Source organism: Lissotriton helveticus, chromosome 4_1 (genome assembly GCF_964261635.1).
Source record: "Lissotriton helveticus chromosome 4_1, aLisHel1.1, whole genome shotgun sequence".
Lineage (NCBI taxonomy): Eukaryota > Metazoa > Chordata > Amphibia > Caudata > Salamandridae > Lissotriton > Lissotriton helveticus.
Genome location: NC_136063.1, coordinates 1,690,769,899 through 1,690,789,656, shown reverse-complemented (window position 1 = coordinate 1,690,789,656; position 19,758 = coordinate 1,690,769,899). Strand labels below are relative to the sequence as shown.

At 42.4% G+C, this 19,758-nt stretch overlaps 1 protein-coding gene across 1 annotated transcript in view; it reads right to left on the bottom strand.

The window, feature by feature from the left end:
- Window positions 1–14,334, bottom strand: part of LOC144827650 (TRPM8 channel-associated factor homolog) — a 340,419-nt gene extending 326,085 nt beyond the window's left edge. Inside the window, exon 1 of the mRNA XM_078685891.1 lies at window positions 13,724–14,334. Within this exon, the coding sequence (XP_078542017.1) occupies window positions 13,724–14,334 (611 nt within the window). The remainder of the gene's footprint in view (window positions 1–13,723) is intronic.
- Between the last annotated feature and the right edge of the window lie 5,424 nt (window positions 14,335–19,758).

Below are 19,758 nucleotides of genomic sequence, written 5' to 3'. Positions count from 1 at the left end.
ACAATATGGTTTCCGCTCAGGTAAGGGGACAATAGAACAGGGCCTCAATTTAACATTGCTAACTGCGAAATACACCCAAGCAAAAAATGAATCCCTTTTTATAACGTTCGTGGATCTAAGCTCCGCGTTCGACTGTGTAGATCACTCCATGCCATGGGAGACATTAGATGACATAGGCATGGAGCAGCAGATCATAATATTTATTAAAGAACTGTACAGGGACGCAGGAGCAAGGGTAAGGTACCGGAGAGAGGGTGCATGTTCCGATAAATTTGTAATCAAAAGAGGAGTAAGGCAAGGGTGCATTCTGGCACCCTTTCTTTTTATCCTATATATAAATAGCGTGGGACAGCACCTTAAGTCCTTTCAATGCGATTATCCGGCGGTAGGGGGAAGTCCAATTCCCATCCTCCTATACGCGGATGACGCTGCAATCATATCACGCACGGTCATTGGTCTGCAAAGGGCGGTAGTCAACTTCTCGGATTTCATGAGTGCTCGGGGACTAGAGATCAATGTCTCGAAAACATACTCTATGAGATGCGGTTTCTCCTTAAAAACAAACAAGGCAATCTTCTTAAACAAGAAAAAAATCGAAAACACTACCAGTTTTACTTATTTGGGAGTAAACTTCGATAGTAGGTGAAACTGGTCCAAGGCAGTACAAGCCAGAAACCTCGCAATTAGTAGAGCAAAGAGTGCCCAGATAAACTTTTCGAGGAAGTTAGGATGCCGGCCAGTAAAAGAACTTTTGCAAATATACAAAGCCAAATGTATTCCCACTGGCATCTACGGTGCGGGCATCTGGGGTTTTGTTAAAACCGACCAGATACAACGCACGGAAAATGATTTTATTCGCTATTTATTGGCGACACCGAAATCCATGTCTATGTTTTTTAGCCATAGAGAACTGGGGACTGCATATATAGAGGATACGATTAAATCCTCCCCGCTTCTCTTGTGGCACAAGATCTGGGTCACCCCAGAGACATGGCCTAATAGAGATGTTATTCGGGATTGCTTACAGTTAGATGGAGTGAGAAACATTAAATGGCTGAAACATATAAAAACCATGGCAATAGACATTGGCCACATAGAATATTTTGAGAAACCAACGTGCTTGAAATCTGTTGATTATGGACTTTTTAGATAACAAAAGATGGCTCAAAATAAAAGATAAATTTACTACTAAGATGGGCCAGGCTTTCACCTTTCATACAGACATACAGACATATTTATTACTGGTCCCTAGCCCTTTTTCAAGAATGTTATTGTTTAGGTTTCGGACGGATACTTTTTTCCGCCTGGTAACATTCCCCAACCGTAACGATTGGTCAAAATACCTGGTGAAATGCCCTTGTGACAGCTTATCAGACCAATCGAACATTCATTTGATTCTTTTCTGTAAATTTTTTGAGGCAACCAATTTTTATCAAATGGGGAATTAGAGGATGTAGGGCAGCGTACTGTAAATTAAAGCGGCTGGAAACAGTTTTGGAGGTAAATGCAGTGGCTTCTTCAGCAGCGGTGCGTCCATTGGGGCGTAGGGGCGTAGCCCCACTAAGCCTGGTGGACGCACCTGCTGCGGGCACAACGACGAGCTCCATACAATAATAAAAACGCTTTCAGCGGGGGTTCCGGCCGGGAAACACCCGCTTAAATAGGGAGTGCGCAGGGGGTGAGGCCGGGTTGGCTGGCTGGCTGGCTGCGGCATTTAAACTTAAATAAAGTAACGAGTTTGAGAGTCGGGGTTGGCGAGTTGCGCATTATGGGCAGAAACTTACCCGAGCATGCGCGTCAGCGTTATGTAGACGCTGGCCTGAGACAGACGCGGGGGGGGGGTGCGTTTAGCCGGCCCCGTCGTTTGGAAGGCGAGAGGGCGAGTGCTGTGTGTACCCCCTAGCCAATCCTGGCGCTTATGCAGCGCCAGGATTGGCTGGTCAACCGCGCCAAGGACAGGCAATCCATCATTGGATGCCGCGTGGGTGGCTCAGGCAGGCCGCTCAGCACTGTATCCGGCTGCTGGCCAATCACTGTGACTTCAGCATATGAAGCCATTCAGTGATTGGCCATGCGCGCCGCCGTTAGTGTAAGACTTAACAGTTTGTTCTGAAATCTTCCCTCTGCTGTGAGACACGTGACGAGACCAGTCGCACTCGCCTCGCCGTCTGATCTGAATCAGAAGGAAGAAGAGTTCCCTCTGTTCGCGCTGCCATCGTACGTGACGTCGTACCAAGGTGAGTGACACTAATTGTTTTCAGGAAGTTGACTTTATTGCATGCAGAGACGCCAGCGCCTCAGTGATGCGAGCGCTACACAGTAGGGCAAAACTGTCTGTCACGTACCTCACTTTCAGTCTTCCACAGAGCATGCACTGAACGCAGGAACTTCTAGATGTCTAGAGATGACATGAGTGGGTGTTCATCAAAGGCCCCATCCATTAAGCAAGGCGACGCGTGTGTGGGGTGTTTCATGAAGGGATGCAGATTGCATGCTCATGCAATTATTGGCCTCTCAGAGAGCGATGTTCGATTGTGTGACACAGCGCGAGTCTGTTGCACGTGTTAGTCTTTGTGTGCGTGCAAGGGCATAGTGAAGGCCCGGGGTGACACAGGCAGGAGTCTGAAAAAGAAGAGGCCGGGAGCGGGAGCTGATGTGTGAAATAAGCGGACAGTCTTCCACAGAGCATGCACTGAACGGAACTTCTGATGTCTAGATGACATGAGTGGGTGTTCATCAAGGCCCCCATTAAGCAAGGCGTGTTTCATGAAGGGATGCAGATTGCATGCTCATGCAATTATTGGCCTCTCAGAGCGATGTTCGATTGTGTGACACAGCGCGAGTCTGTTCTTTGCACGTGTTAGTCTTTGTGTGCGTCACGTGCAAGGGCATAGTGAAGGGGTGACACAGGCAGGAGTCTGAAAAAGGTCCCAGCTCTACTCCAAAGCTATAGTTATTTTTGTCGTTTTTTTAATGCAGCAGTACACTAAATTGTTTCATGGTGCCATAAGTAGACAGCACAGACGATGGCTGTAGGGCGCGAGGGGTGTGGCAGGGATAGGAAGAGGGGGTGAAGAAGGTCACGAGGGAGCTGTCTCGGTCACCTCTAATGCCCCAAACCTTAAAAACAAACCACGGGCCATGTAGAAGGCAGGCACCCTGATCCCAACCCCCACGGATTTACTCTAACTGCGCAGAAAGCGAATCACCTCAGACCAGCTGCGCGCAGGTAAAATACAAGTATATGAAAGGAAAGAACTTTCAAAACCAACATTTTTTTTTTTTTAACTCAGTCTGTAATTAGGGAGAACGATCAGACGAGTATGGGAAAATATGCGCCGGGCCCCAAAGTGCCACAGGTTCTCCCACCAGCCAATGCTTGTTTTTCCTTCGCTCATTCGACGTTTCTGCTTCCTTTCTCAATTCCTCCCTGCTCTCTGTCTCTGCCCGACCCCTCTCGGGCACCTGTGGCACTTTGGGGCCCGGTGCATATTTTCAGATCCTCTTTATTTTGCTTGTGCCTCCTGCTTTCGTCTAATGTTTAGCGCAGCCTTTCCGGACAGTCAGTTCCTTCTTTAAAGTTTTGTAGGAGATCAGTGTTTTGATCATTGGAAGGGTGGTGCTCCAGGTCGTGTATGCATTTCGCATTTCCTGAAAAACGATTGTGCTCCATAGTTGAGTTTTTAATTTCTTGGGTGTTGGGACTTATAGAAAGAGGCTGTCGGAATTTCTCCGACACTGCTGACCGGCAGAGCGGGTTAGTTTAAAGGAAAAGTAGTTTGGAGAGCCGCCATGGAGAGCTCTGGTATGATGCAGTGCAGTGTGAAATGACTCAGTTTCAGCTTCAATATGCATTCATTTTAGTGTGTGGTGCAGAAGTGGAGGTTTGAGATGATCTATACACGTGACGAGTCTGGACACTGTTTGAGGTCTTTTGTAGAAGTGAGGTCAGCCCTTAGTGAGGTGCTTAAAATCTCATTTCAAATGTTATTAGGCCCTATTGGATAGCACACTTATACGAGTTTGAGTTTTCTTTGTAGTAAGAATCTAGTGATTTCGCAGCATTTATGTTTGCTATATTGTGGTCGACCAAGACTGTGATAGGAGATGTGGCCTAGGTGCCAGAGTGCCAACTTTGAAACTGGGTCACCAGGTTCGAGTCCCAGGGTCGGCTCAACATCCTGTGATTCTGGGCAAATCACTTACTCTCCCTGTGCCTTTCAAAAAAAAAATCTGATCTTGTGTAAAGTAATATGGTGCTCATGTAAAGCACCCCAATGTCTTTGGTCTGATTTTGTGCTATATAAATCTGAAAAAAAGAATAAAATCCTGGCCCATCAAATAATATACAGTGCAACTGCTGACTATCTGAAAAATAGTTTATACATTTATCATCCTTCGAGCCCCTAAGATTTAGCAGTACAGATTTCTTAGCTCCACCAAGTATAAAGAAGGCCTCTGCAAGTGAGTGAGAATTTCCTGCCTAGCCTTTCACTTTGTCGAAGTTATTACCAGACCATCTAAAACTCAATGATCAGTTACTCCAATGTAGCAGGATTACAAAAACATTATAGGCCTCATTTAAAGTTTGACGGCCGGGATACATATGTGGCATTACAAATGCCAAAGTCTATAATGCCCTTGTACTAATGCCCCATGTCTTTGATCCATGAATGCTCTTGGTATATATTGTTTTAGAAATACAATTTGATTATTTCGTTGCTGATGATGGTGATTATGATGATAATGATAATGATGACGGAACACAGATAGTTGGTCTGGGTAAAGGATTGAATCGGTGATGCTGGAAGGGGATCAGTACTAGATATGCATTCAAGGAAATGAGACACTCATCCTAGTCATTAGGAACCTGGGCATGTACCATTACTTAGAGGTAAACCCAATGTTATTGGTCAAAAGTTGTGCAAGTTAAAGACGTCTATGTATCAGCTTGTGAATATGGCCTGTCCAATGTGTGTGCTATTCGTTTTTCTGTAACCAGTGTACATCTCCAACTCCAGAAAAACATGTGCCCGGTGTCTGAAATGTCATATTATTGCACTCCACCTTATACGTTGTATTTTGATTATTGACAGGTTTATCAGCAAACAACAAGAGGACCCCAACCTCCTTTGCTGCTCTCTCACCCGACCCCGGCTACAACCCAGCAAACACCAGTGACCAGTGTTAAAGGTAAGCAAACTGATGCTATATATTTTTTACATGGGAGTTAGGGCTATGTAGTATGTGGTCACTCTCCAGGCCCTGAAGCAGTATCTCTTTCAGTGCCTCCAGCAACCGCTATGGCATAGAGAGGCAGGAGGCAGTATGGCTGTATTTTGTATTTGTACTGAAATTTCATATTATTGCACTGCACCTTATACTTTGTACTTTTGATTAGTGACAGGCTTCTATAATATATATATTGGTAAGGCCAGCAACACACCATCATGAATACAGTACAAGAGCTGATTGCAAGGTAATTCCAGTCACGGCCACTTGAACAAAAACTACAGATAAAGCAATTAGGACCTCATCAGCCTGAAATAAACCTACAGCAAACTACCCAGGACAGAGGAAAAATGTCAAAACGAACATTCTCAAATGCCTGGTACAAAAAAGCTGATTGGCTTACAGGGTGCCCTGTAAAAAATTCTCTGTTCTGCTTCCCCTGCTTGCTGTTTGGTGGTGACTTTTCTTGGACACGGCAAGGAATGGTAGACCTGAAGCACATCGCTGAAAAAATAAAGAAGCATGCGCTCACAAGAAATCATCTGGAAAACCTGACAAGACTGGGAATGTTGGGGGAAGACGCACCAATTGAGCAGCAGATAAATGATGTATATCGCAAATCCATTCAAAAACACAATGAAGCTGTTGATAGGAACAGACAAAATCTATCCAGGATCATTGATTGCATTCGTTTCTGTGGGGCTTTCGAACTGGCATTGCGAGGCCATGACGAATCAGAAACTTCCTCAAAACCTGGGATCTTCCGAGGCCTAGTGGATTTAATGTCAACCATAGACAAGGATTTGGAAACACATTTAGCACGTGCTACAGTCTTTAAGGGCACCTCTAATACAATACAAAATGAACTCCTTGACTGTATGCTCGAAATTATAAAAAGCCATATTGTGCAAGAGTTGCGAAACACAGACTTTGTGGCTATTCAGGCTGTTGACACCACTGATGTGGCTACTAAAACACAGTCCGTGTTAGTGTTTCGGTACCTTGACAGTGACAGAAACATTGTGGAGAGGTTTTTTGGGTTCACACATTTAAAAGACTCTAGTGCAGCAACCATCACTGAAGCTATACTCTGTCAACTGGACTTAATTTTCCCGGACCTGCCTCAAAAACAAAAACTTATCGTACAAAGCTATGATGGTGCATCCGTAATGAGTGGAAACCTTGGTGGAGTACAGAAACGAATTTGAGATGTGTACCCTAATGCTCATTTTGTGCACTGTTACGCCCACCAACTCAATCTTATTATGCAACAGGCGGTATCAAAGATCAGAGAGACACGAGTTTTCTTTCAGGATATCGGAGGCATAGCAGCATTCTTCACACGTTCCCCCAAAAGAACAGAAGCCCTTCATGAGATTGTGGACAAAAGCGTACCAAGGGGATCCTCAACTCGTTGGAACTTTCACATTCGTACAGTCAACTTAATCTTTGAAGAGAGGGAGGGCCTTGAGAAATGTTTTTTCGCCATATCATCCAGAGAAGACTTTGATCGCACAAGTCAGAATGAAGCCCATGGCTTTCTTAGAACACTACAACACAAAGAGTTTAAGTTCTTACTGTTTTTATTCCATGACATAATGACTCATGTTGATGGATTATACGATCGGTTACAACGAAAAGACATAGATACTGTCTCTATGAAAGCCGTTACATCTGCATTTGTACAAAAGATAATGGAAGTGAGAGATGGGGTTGACGATTTGGAGAGCAAACTGCCAGAGCATTCTATTTTTGCAAACCGCAGACAAAACATCACCTCTCTGGTACGAATTGGAAAGGAGATATGTGACATTGTAATTGTGCAGGCAAAAGAAGGTTTTTCATTCACAAAACATTTGGTGACTGCCACTTTATTGCAAAGTAAAGAGTTTGCACAATATGATGAATCCTTCCCTGAGCCTGCTCTGAATCAGGCTGCGGAAGCATATCCTATGCTCAAAAAAGAGCAGTTGAGAACTGAGTTAACTGTACTCTACGGAATGCCTGTGTACCGGAAGGCCACACGCGCCTTGAGTTTGCTGAGGTTAATTCATAAACTGCATATGGAAAACTCACTTACAGAGACAGTGACTTTACTCAAAATTGTGATTACGACTCCAATGACAACAGTAGAAGCTGAACGATGTTTTTCAGCCTTAAAGCGTATAAAGACATTCCTCAGAAACACCATGCTAGAGGAAAGACTAAATGCTTTGGCGATGCTGTCTGTAGAGAGCAAGCTAGTCCAAACGATACCGGACTTCAATATGCAAGTAATTGACAAGTTTGCTACACTGAAAGACAGACGTGCGGATTTCCTTTACAAAAAGTGAATGCTGCTACTTGTTGGTTGAATACAAAAAATTCTGATTGAGGTAAGAAATGCATTGTTATCTCTGTTTTTAAAAGTTTTGTAGTGTTTGTTCTATTTGGAGACTACACAGATTTGCTCACCTTTGTTCACTGGCCGGACCTGTCTCCCGCAGGGTGAACGATTCGTTGCTTGTGTTGCCTATCAAACCTTTCCCCTTGGCAAATTGCGAAAACCTTTATACCATTTATGTTTGGGGTACTTGCGTGGACCTATGTGAAGTGTGTACAAAGCTCAGCTCAACCAGAATCACGGTAACAGCGCATTGCGCTGCCTCTTTTATATTCGGTATATTGTAAGACTGTTTTTCTTCCCCCGCCTTTCCTTGTTTTGTTTCCCTGTTTTCCCCTTGCTTGCCATTCGTTACTCTAGAGTCTAATGTTCAGTATATTGTAAGACTGTTTTTCTTCCCCCGCCTTTCCTTGTTTTGTTTCCCTGTTTTCCCCATGCGTGCCATTCGTTACTCTAGAGTCTAATAGAGTCAGAAGGCGGTAGGGGAAGACTGTGGACTTTTCTTCAAGTTCCTGACGCTCCTGCGGAACGAACCTGGCAACCATTACACTGCTGTGTAACTTCTTCTACTCTTAGAGCTGAGATTTCCATGAAAGTCTTATAGTCTGAATTCAGCACCTGAGCATAATAGGACAGAATGTATGAAGCTCTGTGGTAATACTGAATAAGCAGCTACCTATGTTATGCCATCTATTAATGTAATAACTGCACTTTCACAATTGCTTTATTAACCTTCCTGCTTTCTCAAATTTGCTTGAAAATGCACGATTTTTCTTCTTTTTTTCAAAATTTTCTTGGGGGGGTAACCCTCCCCAACCCCCCTTTTGGAGTTCGGGCTCGCTCGCTGCGCTCGCTCGCTACAGTGCTGTATGCTAATTAGTTTGCGCCTCACCACTTTAAAATCTCACCCACCGCCCCTGGGCTTCTTATTTGAGTACTTTAATTTCTTTAAGGAAGACCATGTAACCTATGCAGTGCTTTAAATGGGGGGAAAATAGTGCAGGTACTCATTTACATATGGTGAGTGGGTGGGGCTAAGGGCGGGGCTTAGGGTAAGACATGCCGATACTTATTGACTTCGATACTACTTGCAGCACATACCAAAACACAAGAAATTTCTTCCAATAAACAACGCAGGTTTGTTTACACATTACACACAACGAAAGCCAAACACAGCGATATTTTAAAGTTTCCTTGTATATATATTCTAGATTGACACAAAGAAGCAAGCAGACATGCACATACAAAGCGTTCCACACATTTCATTTAATATAACTTCTAATATAGCGTCTCTATTCTCCCCACTACCCCCGCCCTTTGCTCTCGTTTTCGTCGCACACAAAAACAATTATAGGCAAGGACACATACAAGTAGACAAACATAAACAGACAGTTAACAAAAGAATCACGTGGGATTAAAGCCATTCGAACCTAGTAACCTCCCACAGCTTTCTTAATTACGCTGTCACCACCGGGCTGACTCGATGTCTGTGTTTGCAGCACAGCATGATGGTGAACACCCCGACGGTGTGCAGATGAGCCCATGCTGAATTGTTCAGCTGGGAATGGCTCAGATCTACACAATGAAAGGCTGCCAGCAACAGCGTTTTATGAGTACCGGTACTCTCCTCTGCAATAGAAAAGTGCTGGTACTCAGAGGGATAAATGTAAGAAGTGCCGGTACTCAGTACCGGTGAGTACCGGCCCATTTAAAGCACTGAACCTATGGGAATCACCTGTAGTACCTGCAAATTGATGCCCGGAAATTGACCTTTTTAAACTTTTAACTTTATTCCTTTTTACATTAAAAGGATTTTATGTATTGTAATGGATTTTCTTCGTTTAAATTATGTATCCATGGAATCATTTTACTGGTGTACCACCTGATCTGCCAATTTTCTAAACATAGCTTGTTATTTATAATATAATGCCTTTTTAATATTCCTTATATGCTCGCATTACACTATGATTTTATTAAATGTATTGTATATCTGTGCTTTTATGATTTTGTTTAAAAATCGAATAAAGCTTAATAAACAAAAAAAACTGTATGGTGCATGAGCACAGGTGATGCTTTGGACGGAGTGGGAGATGAAGTCGGGCCGAAACTTAGTCCAGTGAAGTCCAGAGTGCCCAAATGGTCGAAGTTCAGTGGTTTCTGGTTCAGAATCTGGTCCACGTCGAATCTAGCATCCTACAGCCGGGTAAGCTCTTTTGTACCCACGGGATAGGGTTGGACAGATTCAGGGGGCCCTCTCAGGGGAGGGTCTGGACAGTGGGGAGGTTACTCCCATGTCCTTTGTCCAGTTTCACACCAGAGCAGGAGCCAATGGCTCCCAGGCCTGGTTTGAACTGCACTATGCACAGGGACACCAAATGGGCCCCTCATGCAGACTTACGATTACTGGCATGCGCACTCACCCATGCCTAATACACTAAATGCTGTCTGGGAGGTGGTCACACCTCCCTGTGACAGGGTCTTTTGTTCTGCCTTCCCCTGTGCAAGCTTGGCTCAGCAGCAGGAGGGCAAAAATGTGTCTCTGGTTGGCAGCAACCCTTTTGGGCTGCCCGGGACTACAAAGATGGTATCAGGAACACCAGGGACCTCACAAAGCTTGTTTCTGGTTACCGGCGTGGGGGTATGATTCCACAATGTTTTACACCAAACACCATAGGGTTACTTTCAGCCGTTTAAGAGTTGGTCATCACGGGTCGCAAAATGTCACTCTATATGTCGTAAATTGCTGCATCACTAACAACCCGGGAGTATGGACTCCGTAGGCTGCAGGGGTGTCCTGCTCATGCAGTGGCACCCTCTCACTTAGAACCAAGCACCCTGCCTTTAGGATTCCCAAGGCCTGCTATAGGGGTAACATATAGGTTTTAAGTGTAGTGACCCTCAGATATAGTAAACCTATATCTTAAGTAAGCAGTGCATGCACCAACTTACACAGGCTGCAAGGGCTGGCCTAATTCAAGCTTCAGCCTATGGGAGGCATCTGGGGTACCTATGCCCTGGGTACATGGGTACCATATACTAGGGACTGACAAGAGTACCCCAGTATCCAATCTGGAGTGTACCTAAGTATATAACATAACAGTTTAGGGAGAAAGCAGATAGGCTGGGTTCCTGATTAGCAAGATCCCAGTCAGACTAGTCAAAAACAATGTAACATGAAGCAAAAAGTGGGGGTAACCATAAGAAGCAGATCCTACTTTCCTTCAGGTTGTGACTGGTGGGCTGACTGGAGGGTGCCCGACTAGAACATTTCTTATACACATGGTCCAAATCCTAGGACCCAGAACTGGACCTCTCTTCTGCTTCATAATATAGAAAAACAAAAAAACACCTTGACCCAGAGGTGTCCCCCAAGACAAACTGACCAATTAGAGCTAAGAGACTAAATTCTAAAGACTCTGGGCCTGATTCACTAAGGAAATCTGAAACAAAATCCTAACTTTACAACTTTTGGTATTCACAGAGGCCATTTACGAGTTGTATCTTTACGTCCGCAGTCCAGCCAGAATCTGGTTTGGCCCGTACTCTCCAGTCTCAGGCCGGATAAAGTGTAAATCAGTGGGCCAGAATACAATTTTTAAAAAAGAAACATCAGGAATAAGTGATAAATGGTGGAGGAGGTCATGAAAATCAGTTTGGGCAGGGAAAAGAGTACGGCCGGACACTACATCATGGTACATCAGTCCACAATTTGCACTCCCCTCAATGTTGACTTTAATCACTACATTCAACACTGAGGGACGCTCAAATTGTGTACTGCATGTACCATGATGAAAAGGAGCAAACCTTTCTGGGATATGATGTAGTGTCCCATGTCAGGGTCCAACTTGCCTGGCTAGCTTCACAAAAGTCATGTGCCTCAAAAATGTTTGGTGTCACTTTCACCCAGGTGAATGGTACTCACCTACTGCTGTATGTGATTTCATAAAAAACAATTTCATACAATATCATTACTGAGAAACCATTTTATCCAGACTTTTTAATGGGAAATTTCAGAATGAATGGCATTTACCATTTTTTAGAAATCAATTAAAATGCAATGGTTGCAGAGCTCACTTTCAGACTGTTTTGTCGGAGGTATTTATTTCAGTGCTTTACTTCGGGGAATTTTATTTCAGATTTATGTCACTTCAGATGCTTTTAATTAGCTAACCCTCACCACCCCTAAATACCATCCATCCATGTTTGCAGAGTGGTTGAAAATGGCAGCTGGGTCTCCGATGAGGTCTCAGCAATCCCGCTGTGTGGGATTTACTAGTGGTAACAGAAGGGGTTCTTGGCCCCCAACTACTCTCAGCATCCAAGGGGACTTCATTAGGGGTGGCCGAGCAATACTCCACCAACTCACGAAACGCTGCGTAATTTGGTGGAGTTTTTGGGTAACTCCGCGAGATCCACCCAGGCCTACAAAAACCCCTCTCCACTACTAAACTTTACCCATCCTTGAACCGTAAAAAACCCTTTCTACATATAAATTCCACTCATCCTTGAATCTTTAAAAGTCCTCAGCACTATAAACTACATCCAAACCTGAATCTTGAATACTCTTCCCCGGCCCTAAACTCCACCCATAACTGGGCCTTAAAAACCCTCACCGTCGATCCATGAACCCTAAAACCCCTTAACATCCTTACACTCCACACATCCTCAAACTCAGAAAAACACCTCACTCCCCTAAACTCTACTCATCCAAGTAACATAAAATCCCCTCACCACCCATAAACTTTACCCATTCCTGATACCTACAAAAACATCTCACCAGCCCTAAATGCCACCCAGTTCTAAACCCTAAAACACTCTTTCTATGCCTGAACACTACCCATTCCGGACCCCTAAAATCCCTCACCAGTCCTAAACTCTACCCAAGTTTAATGTCATTTTGGATTTTTCCTTAAAAATATCTTTCCTTAAATTTAGATTTTTTTGTATTTTCGTAAACTTGTCTTTTATTAAAATTATTTTTTCATGATTTGGTTTTCTCCAATGTGGTTTCTCAGTTTTTGTTTTTCCATTAATTCACATAGATCACTCACCTACAGTTCAAGCGCACCAAGATTGTTTTCAAAACTTGATTATTTTCTGATGTCAAGCAAAGACCTTCATCTGGATTTACAGGTGCTAATACCGGTATGTTTTTTTTGGACCACTCACTTGATGAAGTCATTCTTGACCACAGAATTCTTGAACAAGAGGAAGGCGTTGACACCTTAGAGCATGGGGGGGGGAATAAAATCACATTTACAAACTACATCATACAGGAATCCAACTTCTATTTCACACAGAATCATGGATCAGTAGCATCCCTTCTTGGCATATTGGGAGCCTGTAATGCCTTAATAAGGGCTACAACCATGAAATACACAGCGGGAAACAACAGATGCTATGAAGAAGAGTTGTTGCAGTTAGTGACACTCCTTCTGGAGTTGGAATCCCAATATCTCCCTTCCATGGAACATGAACTACTCTGGAACATTGCACACAACAAAACAATGCTCGGAACCCTTTCTAGTGGGCAACCTGAATTTCCTCACAGAGCCGAGAATACCAGGTGGGGAAATAAGATGAGTAAGATGCTACACTAGCTTTGGCGGGCATAGCAGGTTAGTCAAAGGTCCTGCCCTGCAGCAATGTGCTGCTCCCAATCCCTTTCCACCTGCTTTAGCTCACAGTCTTTGACCATGGGCACTGGCGTCACACAAAGGACATTTGAGAGAATATATTTGGCATCCTGGAGCCCTGACTGGGATTCAAGCTTCAAATGAGACCTCATTGGGACTTCCATGTGAGCTCGGAATTCTGAACAATGAGTTAAGGCTGTAAATTACATATTTTGTTTATTTATTAAGTATAAAGCATCACCCGTGGTATTATCACATTTTGCACCACCAAATTGTTGCGGCAAATATCTCATTTCACACACCCTAATTATAATTTTGAACACCCCTACTTAAAAGTACTACTTTTTAAGTGACACCTTTAGTAATAGAGTTGGTCACATTTCTATGATTAAAAACAATAATAACATTGTGTTCCAACACAGAATACAAAGACATTAAATCAAATTACGATGATATAAATTGTGATACTCACTGAACAAGTACTGGATTAATTGGCATATCCTTGGTGACAGGGAAAATTCCTGCCTCAGCGATATTGCCAGTGAAATGTATACCAGCCACACTTGTCACTTTGTTTCCAGGGAATTCATCCATGACATTCACAAGGCCGTGATGATGAGACCAGGTCCGGGCTTGACCACCAATAAGGATACCTGCACCTCTCTTTATGGACATGATGATGTCCCTATATTGACTATCATCATAGGCATTCATGCAATACACCCCAAAGCAGTCTGAGAACTGTGCACTGGATTGAACCTTGTTCCCATGAATCGTCTTCAGCAGTAAGTCAAAGCTTGTGTGGATTCCTATCAGTGCATCACGCGAGGGTTTGAGCCATTCCAAGGCATTTTGAAGGAAAGAAGTGAAGTTGCGACTCTTCAAGTAGCCTTCATGTGAAATGACCACCACTCGTCCCTTCCCGTAATGAGAGGCAGCAATGAGGACCTCCCCTTTGGCACTAAGCATTATTGGGAAAGCTTTTTCGCCACTAAGGAGCAGCTGGCATGGGGCTTCATGCTCAGTAAAGTCCAAAACATTGAGACCTTTGATCAGATTCTTGTATGCCTCGTTGGGAGTCATTTTCAATTGTTTGAAATTCCTAGAAGAAAATTAGAAATATCCTGTTAAAAGGCAGATTGTTGGCATGTAAAACTATGTAACATGGATATCAAGATTCAGCCCTGATAAAAATTTGAAGAGCAATAAACAGCAAACAGGATAATGCACGTACTCCCTTCAAGGGCAATAATTACATAGGGATCCTGCATTAGCACAAGAAAAGGTACAGCTATCAAAGCCAGGCTTCCATTCAAAGACAAAAAGGAAGATCTCCCAAATTGCAACAAAAGATATAAAACAAAGGTGGAAGACTTTATTAGATATTCTCAAGGAAAAAGATTTCAGATCATGTAACTAAAAGGAGATATGTGCTCTAAATAAATATTTTGATTAAACACAACTTCATGTTGACAAATACTGAATCATGGTACCATCGCTCAGGGATAGCAAAGTTATATATCTCACTGTGCAGTCCAAAAGATTGGAATGACAAACTCTAATATAACATTACTTAAGAAGTGGTGGGTGAAAGTTTTTCAGGCATTCCTATGCTAGAAATGGATAGGCCTAGATATGAATCTCTCATCAATGAAACTAAGCACTAGCCAAAATGAAGCACAAGAAACTACTCTTGTGGGTGTCTAAATGCTAAAATCTGTATTAGCTCAGGCTTCATTTGCAGCAGTTCCATTTGGAATCAGCCTTTCTCACAGGCACTTCTCTCTATGTGGCACAGATCAATGCACAGACATATAATAAATCAGTTGTTTTTTACCTTTTGTCTCATCCCACTGCTGCATACCAACTTGGACTTTTTCTCCTTTTTATTTATCCCTCTGGCTGCAGCCAGAGGCTAGGAGCCTGTAACTCTCTCAACATTTGATGACAGGGGCAATTAATTAATTATTACATGTCAAGAACGACAATAAACATTCTCAGACCCTGCCGCCTTTCGTAATGTAATTCTTGTTCATATCATCCTTTCAATATCTTATTACAAAGTGCATGCAAATTTCTACTGGCAAACAAGCAATTGGAGCTTTTTCACCTAATCCTCCTGCTCTGCTAAAACAAAGAATGTATTAGGAAATCTACCCGCAAGTATACTAATCCTGGAGTGTGGGCTCCAGAAAGTCTAACAGGATGGATCTATTCCTCAGTACGGCCTGTAGATTGGACGTTTTGCTGTTTGTGACATTGATCTCTCACTTCCTCCCTTACAGGTTTGTCTCTCCTTTCCCTATTTGTTTCTCTATGTATGCACAAAAAAAGAAATTGAACCGAAGACAAGAGCCACGTATGCTCCCAGGTGCACTTGTTTGATGGTTGCCTAACAGCTACTAGGTATGGGTTGGAAGGAGCATGTAACAGGTCATATGCCACCCAGCATCAGTCTACTTACCCTGTCCTCTGGACATTTCACCCCAGGCATCGAGGCAAACATCGAAGAGGACAATGGGTCTCAATTGTTTGTGTCTGTTAGGGTTTGGAAGGCTCTTGGGCCAGAAAAGTTCCCCTAAATCACCTAACAACTAATTCGCTTTTGTTGTATCATAGATGTGTCCCTCTTAATTAGCCTCTTCTCATTGAATGGTGGGATAGCTGACCTTGGATGTAATCCTCCCTTATTAGACTGAACCCATGAGCTACTGTAGCCGTTGTGATTTAATCCCTTCCTCAAATGCAGCAATTATGCACCCACACTCACAAGACACTCATCTTCTCTTTTTTCTGCCTAAAGCTCGCCCAACACACCTATACCCACCCATCCCTCACACCCAACCTGCAGATCTGCTTCTCATAATTCTCAGCCAATCTACACATCCCCACAACAACATTGTGACCAAAGATCTTCCCAACCAAACCTGTTTCCCAGTTTCACTGAACACTGTCCCGTACCCCGTACTATACTACCAATCACAACATCACCCCCACTATATTATTTCCATCTACAGGCTTTCCCCCAAAATATATCCTGCTCTGTCCTACACTCTCCCACCCATCTTTGTCTTAATATTTCATTAAATACAATTTCTTTTATTGTATTCCTGCAAATTGCCCACACCTCACTTCAAAACTCTTTCTTTGAAAGTCATATCTCTGCAATCTGATCTAACTATATCTAACCTCTTCTACAAATCGCACCAACCTTTTGCAGGAACTCACACTGCTCCCTATTAATAATTACACCTAATGTTTGTTAATTCAATCTACCACAAAGAAACTGCAGTAAATGCATGCAATTGTTTCCTTGCAAACAACAGCCTAACCTCATTAACCAACAATAACGATTGGATTAATTACTAATCTTGGGCTGTGGCGCTGCCTAGTACCTGGCATAAAGTGTATAATGCCTCATTGGGGGTAGTAAGCCCTCTATAAAAGCAATTACATTAAAATAAATTATAAGTCAACAATAAGACTGAGGACCTTTGATTTCACTACTCAATATAGAGTTCAAATATAAAGATCAGCAGTTTATGCAAACATCATTCGACCCCACATCGAAGAACACATTAGATACCCCTTTATATCGCGCAAATCTAACCCACCCCTGAAGGTAACCGAATTTTAACCTTTTTTTCCCTCGTCTGACTTGCCTTCTCCAATCCAACAGATCATTTTGTGATTAAAGGAGTTGCTTTGCTCTATATGTATATTGCCCCACTGCACATAATGAATCCATTAATTTCTCCAAATTCACCTGCATATCTCAGAATTTATTTTCATTAGTTTAGACTATTAATCCCACAGTGTATCAGTGTAACAATGTAATCTCACTGAACTTGCAACCTAATCTTTCCAACACCTAACCTTAACCCAACCGTAATTCAACTTCTACCATTCACAATGAACTGTAGCCTGTACACATGACTGGACTCTGGTCTAGACCACAACACTACAATATGTAAACTCCTGCCACAATACAATTAGAATAATGCATGCAATAGAGCTCATCGTAGAGCACTTTCTTTGTCCTTACTCAAATTAGAACTAATAATAATTTCACTTATTTCTTCTAAGGTTTTAGTTAGATAGTAGTGTACTACTAGCCAAAAAGTGATTCAATATCTCACCAGGGTAGAAAGCTCTATATAACTGCAATTACAACATAATACAATATTAATCTATCAATAGTTGGTCATTTTAAGGGAGCATTGAAAGGTACTACCTATTACAAAGTGTGTGGGTAGCTAAGTGGTAAAAAGACATGTATGAGATGATTTATCAACTGTAGCATAAGGATATAAATAATAACTATTCTCGATGAAAAAAAACAAATTACTAAATAAGGAACCATAACTTATTGTGTATGTTAAGAAAGCCAATTTATAGGGGCCTAGTAACTAAAGCAAATATGAATTTCTACATTTACTCAGATGTATGTTTACTAAAAACACCTAGTTGTGACTCTACACTTTCTTACTGTGCACCATTTGCAAGAGTACATTTACACCTAAGTATATACTTACATATTGACATCGCCTCAAATCAGGGTGGACCCTCCTACAACAGAATTTACTAACAGCAGCTTTGCACGGATAAGTCGAGATCTCTACCACCATTTAAGAAATCTCTCTATGTAAAAGTATGGGGCAGGTTATTAAAGTTTATAATTTTGGGGGGGAAATATTAAACATATTTTAATGTACATAAAATATGGAAATCCATTTTGTATTCTTATTTCTAACCTACAGCTCATTAAACGAAGTGTTACAGCACATTAACTCATCAAATTAAATGTGTATTAAGCAATTAATTGTTTGACACATAGTAATTGAATTCAGAAATAACTTTAAACAGTAACTCAAAGAAAGATCTCACCAATTATAAAATGTCTATGTGTATTTATTATGGGGTAATTTGTGAATAGCAATGGTCTTACTCTTTTGTTGGTGTCTCTCACTCACACCCGAGGCACTGCCAAATCCTTAGGCCTCCCTAAAGCAGGTGTAACAAGGAAAAATGTTTGACCTCTTTCCGTGTATGCTGCATTCTGCAGTAAATATATACGTTTACTTTGCATGTGTTACATTGCATGCCTTTACAACACGGTCGTTACAACAACTGCGTTGTTAAAACTTGAACTATTACATCGTAAGTCATTCCAACAACTTGCTGTAGGGGGTGTGCTGGACTTAGAATAGTATAATTTACTATTCCTACTCTAGTTTGTGCAACAGCAGGGAAGGTGTTGGATTCTAAAACCAACACCAGTCCGCCCCCTACAGCAGGTTGTTGAAACAACTTGCGATATAATGGTTCACGTTGTAACAACGCGGTCATTGTAACGGCCGCGTTGTAAAGGCATGCAATGTAAGGCATGCGTTGTTATGGCTGTTTCACTTCTGCAGCACACGAGGAAAAAGCCTCCATGGATTGTTTTTGTGCAGGAAGTTTTCCCTTCTTGCACAAAAACAATCCTGATAATAACGTAGACACCCTTGCCTCATGGTGCAAGGGTGACTACTTAGGCGCTAGCCTGAAATTGTGCGCTGGCGCTGGCTGAAAGGGCGGGAATGCACGGTATCTTGTAAATACTGTTCATTCCTGCCCTTTTAAATTGGCGTGGGGCAGTGCAGCAAAAAGACTTGGGGTGCTGCAATACGCAAATTAATTTTAAATGAGGCCCTGAGTTGTTCAGACACTCATGTAGCTCGAAATCACAATATACAGCTGTGGTTATATATACAGCACACTTAATTTGCTTCATCTTTCAATTTTACAGCCCCTCAGTATCTAGATGCAAAACATCCTGCTACTTGTTGCTGTCAGAAACAATCAACTTGTAGACCAATCAATTAGTCCCAAAGTCAGATTTCAGTCGAAAATGTATTACTTCCTGAAATGTTTCTGTTTATGATCCTTTTCTGTAAGTTTGATCAAGGAAAACATAAACAACCAATTTGCTAACAAATCCTTTATTTTGTTATTCTGTCAGAACACAAATGCTAGCCAACAGGTTTTGTTCCTTCTCATAGGAATGCACTAAGCATTACACAAAAATATACATATATGTGTGGAAAAATAAAAAATGTATTTCATAAATATAATACAGTTAGGAGCATCTGGAGGAGAACATGGCGGCCAGCTAGAGACAGATTGCTGGAGCCTCTCCTAGTGTGCTGCATTGTAGGACGTTTCGTGGGACTCAAATGGGGATAAATGAAAATAATAATTAAGAGGAGACACTGCCAGCCGACACCAGCGGAAAAACTTATGAGACACCAGGGGCCTCATTTATGAGGCCTTGCGTCAGTTTTGCGCTTCCGATGCGTCACTTTTTGTGACGCATCGGCGGCGTACAACATGCCTCTTTTTGCGCACTATTTACAAAGTGATGCATCTAAGGAGATGCGTCACTTTGTAAACCCCTGCGCAACATTATACCTGCGCCAGGTATAATGTATGCAAGGTGGGCGTTCCCCCGCAAAAAGCCTTGTA